Raw genomic sequence first — 9,902 nt, 5'->3', positions numbered from 1 at the left:
TTATGGAAATGTAGTCTTAAATGCTTTGACCTAACTTGGCTGATGGTAGATGTTAAAACATCCATTTCCGAAGATTCTGCCAGTTACTCACAAGGAAGGAATACTAAAGAATCTGAAGACAAGCCCTGCTAGGTTTTCCCACCCAGTTTGTTTGCACTGGGTCATAGCCACCCATTTTTTTTTTTTTTAATGAACCAGGAATTGAATCCAGGGGCACTCAATCACTCAGCCACATCCCCATCCCCATCCCCTTTATTTTCTGTTTTGAGACAGGGTCTCGCTAAGTTGCTTAGGGCCTCACTTAATTGTTGAGGCTGGTCTCAAATCTGTGATCCTCCTGCTTCAGCCTCTGGAGTCATTGGGATTATAGGTGTGTACCACAGCACCTGCATGATCCTACCCTTTTTCTCTAAATCACTTCCAGCACAATTGTCTATATTTCACGCATGCCAATGCAATGAAGTCTCCATAAAAACCCAAAGGACAGGGTTGAGAAAGCTTCCAAATATTGGAACAAATGGAAATTCCTGGAAGGTAGCATGCCTGGAGAGGGCATGGAAGCTCTGCATCCCTTCCCTCACCCTTCACCCTACACCTCTCTTGTCTATATCCTTTGATAGGAACTCAAATGCTCCATTAGGGTGTTTTGTTTTTTTTAAAAATATATCTTTATTTATTTTTATGTGGTGCTGAGAATCGAACCCAGTGCCTCACGCATGCCAGGCGAGCACGCTACCACTTGAGCTACATCCCTAGCCCCTCCATTATGTTTTTAAGGAATAACCAGATGTCCCTGTTAGAGCTGAGACTCAGCACTCATAAATTCAGTCATTTCTCTTACTCATGATTTTTATGTTCTATAATGTCACTGCAAACACTGAATTAGCAGATTCCTATCCATTGTTCCTGATACATACAAAGGTGCATGCTGTATTTTCTCTACTTTGTGACTTAAAGGCTTCATGTAAGGGCTAGGGGAAAGGCTAGGTGGTAGAGCACTTGCTTGGCATGCACAAAGCCCTGGGTTCCATCCCCAGCACTACAAAAAAAGTTGTTTTTCTTTTTCTTTTCATTTAAAAACATGTTTGACGAGCTGGAAATGTAGCTGAGGAGTGGAGTACTTTCCTAGCATTTGCAAAAGTTCTGGGTTCCATCCCCAATGCCACCAAAGTAGAAAAAAAAAAAAAGTCAAATGAAATAAATAGAGACATTCATTCAGTCAAGTTTATTGAATTTTACTGTGTGCCAAGCACAGTCCTAGGCAGTAACATGAGAAAAATCACAAAACAAGATAGTAACAAGGGAAAAATATATTCTGCATCTTGGTAATTTGCATTCTTGGAACATTTGGGGATATGTGGTCTACCCCTAAATCTTCTGTGCCCACTGTGACCATCTCCTAAACAACAGAGGTTGGGCGGGATCAGTGAATTCCTTCTGGTGGAGCAGCCAGGGGTTGGTCACAGCTGGGATCCCACGGGTGGGGGAGGTTTACGCTGAGAGAAAACTGTCAATCCTGAGGGCTCAGGACACTCACAGTGAATAACAGGAAGGCCAAATTTTGGGAAGCCAAGAGGGCCTTGGGGCCCTCTCTTGCCCCCTCCCCGAGGGGATGTGCTTAAAGTGCTAACACTGTAAAAAATGATGCATAGCTTCTTGCTATTCTGGGCACCACCATACTTGCTATCCTGGGGACCACTCTCTTCCTTCCCGACTTGTGCTAACACCTGGCACTACATCACTGGAAGCCAGGCCAATGGGGAAGTCTAATGCCCGTTGAAGAGGGTCCAGTGTATAACCTGTGATGCCCAAGAGGAGGTGGGGCAAAGGAACAGAGAAGGGCAGAGATGTATGCAGCAAAAGGGGCTAATTTGTCCTGGGCCAGGGCCCCTGGGCCAGGGGTTGGCTCCTGTGCAAAGGGCAGTTTGGTTCTATGCAGCAGGCAGGGTACGAGATGTTCCTGAGGGAACAGAGCTGCATAGCACAGAAAGGACATCCAGGACATGCAGGGCCTCTCCCATGCCTACTGTACAAGGTGCTAAGGAGTACTGATACGGGGCATGTAGCCACGCTTGGATGCTGGGTGATACCTGAACACACATGGCCAGAGCGCCACTTGCTAAGGCCCAGTCATCAAGTGTAGGCACCCAACCTGAGTTGGCACAGGGGCTTAGTTCTGGCTGGCAGTCTGGCCAATGATACCTGTGCTCCATGGGTCATATCCCAGTGAAGCATATCTTGTTCATGAACAACAGGGGACCCCAGAGAGGAGACCCAGCAAGTGGCAGCTGCATGGCCTCTTCATGCTAGCAGTATAGCCAGGCAGAGGATGACCTGGAAGAGGAGCAGGGGGTTAGGGTGCTCAGGGTGTCCAGAGGCTGGGGTGGGGTGGGGAACTCCCATCTCACCCTTAGCTCAGAGCCAGATCTCATCACTGCTCACGCTGGACACTCGATAGATGTAGCTCAGCATTGGGAGGCGGATGAAGCCTGTGGGGTCAAAGATGCCCAGAGGACTCAGTTCTGGATGGCCCTTGGCACTCTTTGGTCCTTGGCACAGTACAGGGCTTGACTAAAGAAGAGGAAAATGGCAGGCCCTTCCCCAGTACCTCTGCTGGTGAGGAGGCCACCAGGCTCAGGGTCCAGAAGCTCTGGCCGGCTGCTGTTGCGAGCAATTGGCTGGTCTGCTTGTTTCCCTGTTTAAAAACAAAGGGGGTCGTGCCCAGGATGAGGGGTGTGCTTCATGGAACCTAACCCCTCTTTCAAAGCACTTCTGAAGATAAAGCAGAGTCATTCCTGGATGTACCTCTGGAATCTGGAGTGAGGTCATTGAGCTGAAGGTTGGATGGGAGGGACATGTTCTCCCGTGGCAGGCGCACATTGTTGAGTTTCAAGTTGTTGGAGTCACTACAGGATGTACAAAGGCTGAGACATGTGCTGTTGTCAGCAGCCACTGGCTCCTGCTTTGAGGCCCATTCCAGGCCTCCTAAGAACTCCAGGTCCCCACCAGTCCCCAGCCTGTATTTAGGTTCAGCCCATTCAATCCAGTCCCATGAAGAGTTACCTAGAAATCAGAGATGGGCGCCGGGAGGGGCCTGTGGAGAAAGAAACTTCACTGATTCTCAGTGTACTCACCCTTGTTGGGTTCTGCCCTCCTGCCCTTTCACCTCTGATCCTCAGAAAAGTGATTTCAATGCCTAATTTTGGCCCCAAGACCAGAGTGCTCTGCCACTTGCCAGAGATGACCTGTTCTGCCCAGCTCCACCTGCTGGCTGTCCCTGGTGCTCACCCCCCAACCTCCTGCCATTCCTCCAGCCACCCTCTGCCCCACTGCTCCTACCTTTGGTCTTCTTCTCTTTCCTGCAGACCAGGCAGGCCACCAAGGTGCTAAATCCTACTAGGGTGCCCAGGGCAAGCCCTCCAGCCACAACGATGCCCAGCAGTGGCACTTCCACCCGGGTGGCCAGGAGTCCTGCAGGTTGTCCATTGGTTAGATTCCAAATGGGTAGCACCCCCAACCTTGAGACACCATAAACTGAACTACTCTGTCTTCCTTACCCAAGATGGCTGGGACAATTCATTCATAGCACCCACCCAAAGGGCATCAAGTCCTCCCATTTCTGAACCATGATCCCTGTGCCCACCTGAAGCTTTGCTGGGTCAGTTGTTAGCAAAGCTCACCTGGGGCCGGAAGCGAGGCACTGGTGACACCCACATCATTGGTGGCCACCACTGAGAGGTTATGTGCCAGGCTGCGGAGTTGCAGCTGAACAGTATGGTTGGTGAGCCAGGGATAGTTCTGAGCATCCAGCACCAGGAAGTCAGAGGTGTTGACAGTTATTGGCCCATCCTGGTCGATCCAGGTGACATTGGCTGGTGGGTTGGCACGTACCAGGGCAAAGAGGACAACCAGGAGGCCTGGACCTTGAGCTTCCTGGTACTTGGCTCCAACCTGGGCAATCTCCGGTTTAACTAGTGCAAAGCAGAGAACAGTACGCTCTCACCACAGCCCTTCATATTCTGGCCCTTTGTTCTCGAATCCAGATAGGAGCCAGAGGCCTGAACCTCTCTTTAGCCAAGGCACTGAGAAACAGGATGGCCAGGCCTATGCTTGAATCCTGGCCCTGCCTCTTACAACTTTTATAACCGTGGGCAAACTGCTTAACCACTTTGTGCTTCAGTTTTCCCATTTGTAAAATGGTAATACAAATAGTAATAATCCCTATAGGATTGCTGTGAGGATAAAGTGAGTTAATATTTGCAAAATGACAAGTGTTTGTTAAAAGTTCTGTGGAACAGCTTCCCCATGGCTGTTGGGGGACCAGGAACCTTTCTTCTTGCCCACCCCAGGGACACTCACATTGCACATTGAGGATGACAGAGGCGTTGGCTGACCGGCCACTGCCTGGGTCCTGTAAGGAGCAATTCAGCTCATGCTGGGCCCGCTGAGCAGTGACAGTAAAGGTGCTAGTGCCTCCAGAGAAGGCCTCCCCGCCCACACTCAGCAGTCTTGAGGTGCTGGCTTCCTGAAGCTGTCCATCCAGGTACCAGGCCAACTGGGGAGTGCCAAGTCCTCCTGACACCCGGCAGGTGAAGGCATGGCGTTCATTCTCCCGAAGTGCCCGTTCAGCCCAGGTCTGACCATCAATTTGTGGCGCCAACTCCCCCCAACCTGGAACACAGCAGGCAGCCTCTGGGAGGACCTGGGAGAAGGGCTGGTTTTGTGCTGTGACTAGGATGAGGTTCCCTAGCTGAGGGGCAACAGGCCAAAAAAACAGGGCACCTGGTTTCTCTCATTAGGGACTGGCTGGACCTAGGGTGGGTCAGTGGGAGGGGGGGCACCTGGCTCTGGAGTGGGTACCCTGCAGGCAAGGAGGGGAGGGATGGGTCTCTGATTTCCAGAAGTGCTTGGCCAAGGAATAAACAGGGATGTACCTGAGCTCAGAAGGGTTGGCAGGAGCAGCAGTGTGTGCGGGAGGGTAGCTGGGCCCTGAGGCAGCCCCATGGTGGCCGGGCCTGGGCCCAGGCTGCTGAGAGAAAGGGGCAGGCCTGGTGTCAGCCAGATAAAAGCAGACAGGCCTAGCAATTCTTTCAGGAATTTACTCTCCCAAACCAAAAAGGCCCATGCACGCAAACATGAATGTAGACTGGCTCTCGGTGGCGCGGCACCTTCAGCAAAGCCCAAAGGTACATACCTGGATACCCTACGAGCGCAGAATCCAGCACTGAACTGCCAGAGACAAACAGCATACATCCGCAAATACACAGAAGCAAAAATCAACCGTGCAGCCGCACCATACGTATATGCGCGCGCAACAGCGCAACACAGACACACAGACACACACACACACACACAGCGTCTACATATGCCCCTCCCCCAAAGGGATCGCCCTTCTCCCGACCCAGTCCTCTCCTGCCGCGTTCCTCCTCCCATCTCTCGTCCTATACCCCTTTCCCCATTCCGATTGATTGCTCAGGTGGACTCGGATGCCGGAGGCAGGGATCGCTGAAGCATCCTTCCCCTGCCTCTCAGGCAGCTCACCTGGCTCCCTCCCGATTGCAGCCAGAGCAACTGCTCAGGTCTGCAGAGCACCGCGGTCCTCTGAGAGGGCGGGGCCTGCGCCAGGCAGAGCCAATCAATGCCCGACCTCGGGCAGGTGGGCGGCCGTTCTTTCACTGCTCTGCACGCGCTCAGGGCCCGTGAGGGGTCCACCTCAGTACCGCCTCCCCTCACGTGGGCGCGTGGGTAGGACGCAGAAGCAGAAGCAGGTGCAATGGGTGAGGCTCCGCAGCTTTATTGATTCAGGCCCCCTCCCGTCCCCGGACTGACGAGTTCAGCGCCCGTTGCGGGGACTGCGCAGCTGCCCCATCATGTCGGCCAGCATGCGGTTGCACAGCGCGGCGTACGGGTTGAGCAGCACAAGCTGGCGCCTCGCGAAGGGACTGCCCAGCCGTGCCGCCTGCTCGAAGTCCCTACGGGCGTCGTCGTCTCGGCCCTGCAGCCGCGCCAGGAGCCCTCGCTGCACGAAGCCTTGGCGGGCGGCGCGACCCCGGCCGCCACTCAGCGCCAGGGCGCGGTCCAGGTCCGCCTGAGCACCTGTGGTTGGGTGAGCAGGGGTTATTGGCGCGGCCTGGCAGCCTGGCTTGTGAGCCCCCGCCCACCTGCTGCAGCGCGGTTGGGAGAAAAAAAACGGGGATCATCACTGAGGTTGGGCAAATGTCTGAGCTGATTGGAGGGGATTGTTGTTCCTATTACTCAGATGAAGCCTGGAAGGACTGAGAAGACTTGTCTTGGACTGCACCATCACTTAGGGGCAGAGCTGGTACGAAGTTCATGTTTTGCCTTATTCTTATTATTTTTCCACCATAGTCACACCGAAACATGAGTGGAGGACTTTGCTCACCATTATTAGTGAATCTGTCCTATTGACTCCCCAAATAGTGGGTTGTTCATTTCACATATAAGTTACAAAACATTTACTGTATGTGTCACTGACTCTAAATCCCAGAGTTTAAAAACGTCATTAGCTGCACAACCGTTTCTTAGGCTTTTCCTTTTGTTGGCTTTTTTTTTCTTCTCTTTTCCATTGCACACTTCAGAACAGCTGCTCCCAGGGTTGGGGATGTAGCTCAGTGGTAGAGTACTTTTGCTAGCATGTTCAAAGCGTTGGTTCTAGCCCCAGTACCACAAAACTATTACAACAAAACAATCAGGTTCTTCTTTATTTCCATGTTTTGATTATCTCTATGATCTTCATTTTAGTACTTAATTTCTTTGGAAGGAGGTCATGGAGCCAGAGCTATCCTGCAGTGTTTTTGTTAATATTCTCATAAAATACTTGGATTGAACACTAAAAGGGGGCTGTTGGGGAATTCTCCATTGTTCCCAGAATGTAGTCCAAATTCTCAAACCTGGTATTCCTGACCCCAGGAACTCCTCCACCACCACTAGTCCTAAGAATCACTAAGCTCCTTGCTAGGCTTCTGTAGTTTCCACCTTTTCATCAGCCTGACTTCTGGTCCCTAACATGACCCCTTCTGTCCCATTGTTCCCACTCTGGCTGGAGTGACTGAAAGCAGCTGATTTGATCTAGTCGCCACCAACAACCCTCCTACAGTGAAACCCATGTTTTCAAGACTCAGTCCTATGAGGGCTGGTCAGACACTCCCAGCCCACTTCCTGCTCCAGACAGCCTGGAGATTTGAAATTCTCCAGAGGGAACCTATGCATGCCTTCAGGGTCCCTACAGACAGTAACCTTTTCTGAAGCCTTCCCACTTGCCCAGCTAACTCCCACAACTCCCACTCATTCTTCAAAACTTTGGTTGGAGAACAGGTCCCATGCTGACCCTTCTTGAATTTGCCATGCCAGTAACCTGATTACACATCTGCTGTGCCTGCTGGAGTGAGCTCCTAAGGAGCAATATCATGCAGGGTTAAGAACCAACCATTGGCACAGTGGTACACATCTGTAATCCCAGTGTCTTGGGAGGCAGAGGCAGGAGAATCGTGAGTTCAAAGCCAGCCTCAGCAAAAGCTGGGCACTAAGCAATTCAGTGAGACCCTGTCTCTAAGTAAAATACAAAATAGGGCTGGGCATGTGGCTCAGTGGTTGAGTGCCCCTGAGTTCAATCCCTGGTACCCACAAAAAAAAAAAAAAAAAAAAAGTACCTACCACCTGGTTTAAGTCCCAGCTCTGCCACTTCCTGGCTAGGGGATACTGGGCAAGTTAATCTCTGCATTCTTTAGTTTCATTTTGAAAATGGGGATAACAATAGTACATATCTTATTATAACCTATGTGTGAAGTGTTTAATGCCTAGCAGTAGTAACTACTATATAAATGTTAGCTCTTAATAGCACATCTTTTTCTTCTTTTTATAGTACTGGAAATTGAACTGAGGGTCTTCCATATGCTAGGCAAGTACTCTACCACTGAATTATATCCTCAGACCTTTTAAATTTTAATTTTGACACGGGGGCTCTCTAAATTGCAGAGTCTGACCTCAAACTTGTGATCCTCTTACCTCTGCCTACTGAGTAGCTGGGATTACAGGTATACAGCGATGCACAGACCCAAATAATGCATCTTTATGTTCTCAACATAGCCTAGGGTCACACAGTAGGCTCTCATTAAATGTTCCTTAAATTAATGAATGGAATGCAATCTCTTCTTTCACAATGGCCTTGAGATTACAGGGCCCATACCACATCTCAGGCTTTTTAGGTAAGAACACAAGCTCCAGAGGGATTTGATGACTCCTGGTCCCTGTTCCCCCATCAACAACCAATTCATTTGTCTGTGCTCTTCAGGGGCCCCTTCTGCAGAGGCTCCTGGGCATTGCCCCTCACCTGCCGTATCTCCCTGGAGCCTCCGGGCCTGGGCACGATTGTTGTAGGCTGAGGCTCTCTCAGGCAGCAGGCAGATGGCTTGGCCAAACCTTTCCAGGGCTGTGCTGAAGTCCCCAGCCTCTGCTGCTATCACTCCCTGAAGCTCTAGGGCCTTAGATTGCTCCAGTTGTGCTCCAGGGAAAACTCCATCTGTGCCAGGGAAGAAGCCAGGTGGGGATACAGGATCGATGTGCAGTTGAGAACAACAACAAAAAGCCTCTCAGAATTCGGAATCTGGAGACCTGAGCCAGAAATGATTGGGTGTGTGTCACAGCAGGAGTAATTTCATTGTTTGTGGCAGTGGAGCTGAGGTCACCAAGTCTGGGAGTAAGCACTTAGTTTCAAAGGGACCTGGGAAAGGGACCTCAGATGGCTACCCATGGCCAAGAGAATGAAGACCAAACTCCTTTACCTGTAGGTCAGTAACTAGTCATAGTCCCTGAGTTGCAGAGCTTGAATTTGAACCCTGATTCTTCTGGCTCTTCAGTCTGTCCTCAGCTCTGCTTTACTGCCTCCTACTCAAAGCCTGCCAGGACATTACCAGATGGTGAAAATACTCTTAATTTTTACCATGAAGTTTCAGTAAGGCTTAGGCTTCTTTTTCTAGAAATAAGATCAGTTCTCCACTAGGGACCAGTGAGGATGCACTCCCTCAGCAGAAGAGTTAGCTAGTAAGAACATTTAACAAGTGCTTCTTAGAATCATGAAACTCAACCCCTACCCACTGCCCTACTTCTGCCCTCCATTTCATGGAGGATGACATTGTTATAGCAAAGATTTGAGAGTTTAATATCACTCAAGACTATTAAGCTTGGATATGGAAAGAAGTAAGTGGTAAGTTCAGAGGTTTGAGGGGTAATGGACTTGAGAAACCTTGGCTTTCTTCTCTTTGACAGTTTCTGTTGCCAACCCCACTTCTTGGGACACTAAGGATCAGTCAGCTTCTGATTTGAATCTCAAACCACAATCCAAGGGGTGGAACAAGCAGCCCCGCTTTATCACTTCCCTCTCTCATCATGGGAAGGGGGGTGGGGGTAGTGGGCCAGCTTATGTGAAGTGTCACACCAAGGTCAAATGCTCACCTTCATCTGCTTCTTCCTTCTCTGCTTCCTCTCCCAAGTCAAACCCAAAAACATCTCCAAATGGGGTATCAGGGTTGAAGATGGCCTGCAACACAGCCTGATCATTTGGGGTCCCCATGGTGCTGAATGCCTAAGTTCCAAAAGGTGACTCAGGATAAGAGGGAAGAAGGAATGAGGGCTGAGCCTCTAGCAGGCAGTTTATATAAAAGGGGAAGCTCTGCCTGGGAGGAGGAATGTCTCTCATTCCTTAGCTTTGATGTGTCAGCTCACCCCCCCCCCCCTTGGCCTGGGGTTATCAACCCCTGGCATGGCAGAATTTGTATAATTATTTCTCAACTGAACCTAGCCCCCAACACAGAATAAACAAATCTAGTTCCAGCCTTAAGGTGGAGTGGAGCAAAGAGAAAGTGCTGAAATGTTTTTATTTTATT

General features: G+C 50.4%; 2 protein-coding genes across 8 annotated transcripts; both read right to left on the bottom strand.

The window, feature by feature from the left end:
• Positions 1–1,210: 1,210 nt before the first annotated feature.
• On the bottom strand, positions 1,211–5,597 carry Tmem25 (transmembrane protein 25). Of its 7 annotated transcripts, none has more exons than XM_071616748.1 (10): positions 5,542–5,597; positions 4,935–5,029; positions 4,360–4,671; positions 3,681–3,971; positions 3,340–3,471; positions 3,064–3,094; positions 2,806–2,924; positions 2,609–2,695; positions 2,409–2,489; positions 1,211–2,334 (listed from the first exon to the last, which is right to left on the bottom strand). In XM_071616748.1, the coding sequence occupies exons 2-9, from the start codon at positions 5,002–5,004 to the stop codon at positions 2,416–2,418; spliced, it is 1,116 nt and encodes a 371-aa protein (XP_071472849.1). In that variant the 5' UTR covers positions 5,005–5,029; positions 5,542–5,597; the 3' UTR covers positions 1,211–2,334; positions 2,409–2,415. The 7 variants fall into 7 exon arrangements, with proteins under 7 accessions (XP_071472849.1, XP_071472850.1, XP_071472851.1 ...); XM_071616749.1 differs by having other exon boundaries at positions 4,935–5,026; positions 5,542–5,566; XM_071616750.1 differs by lacking the exon at positions 5,542–5,597 and adding an exon at positions 5,402–5,422 and having other exon boundaries at positions 4,935–5,026.
• A 236-nt stretch (positions 5,598–5,833) lies between these two features.
• On the bottom strand, positions 5,834–9,589 carry Ttc36 (tetratricopeptide repeat domain 36). Its single transcript, XM_027930573.3, has 3 exons — positions 9,472–9,589; positions 8,351–8,539; positions 5,834–6,096 (listed from the first exon to the last, which is right to left on the bottom strand). Exons 1-3 carry the CDS (start codon positions 9,587–9,589, stop codon positions 5,834–5,836), a joined length of 570 nt encoding a protein of 189 aa, XP_027786374.1.
• Between the last annotated feature and the right edge of the window lie 313 nt (positions 9,590–9,902).

This window comes from Marmota flaviventris, chromosome 9, assembly GCF_047511675.1.
Source record: "Marmota flaviventris isolate mMarFla1 chromosome 9, mMarFla1.hap1, whole genome shotgun sequence".
NCBI classification, from domain to species: Eukaryota; Metazoa; Chordata; class Mammalia; order Rodentia; family Sciuridae; genus Marmota; species Marmota flaviventris.
Note: the sequence above shows the minus strand (reverse complement) of the source record. Positions and strands in the feature narration are given on the sequence as shown.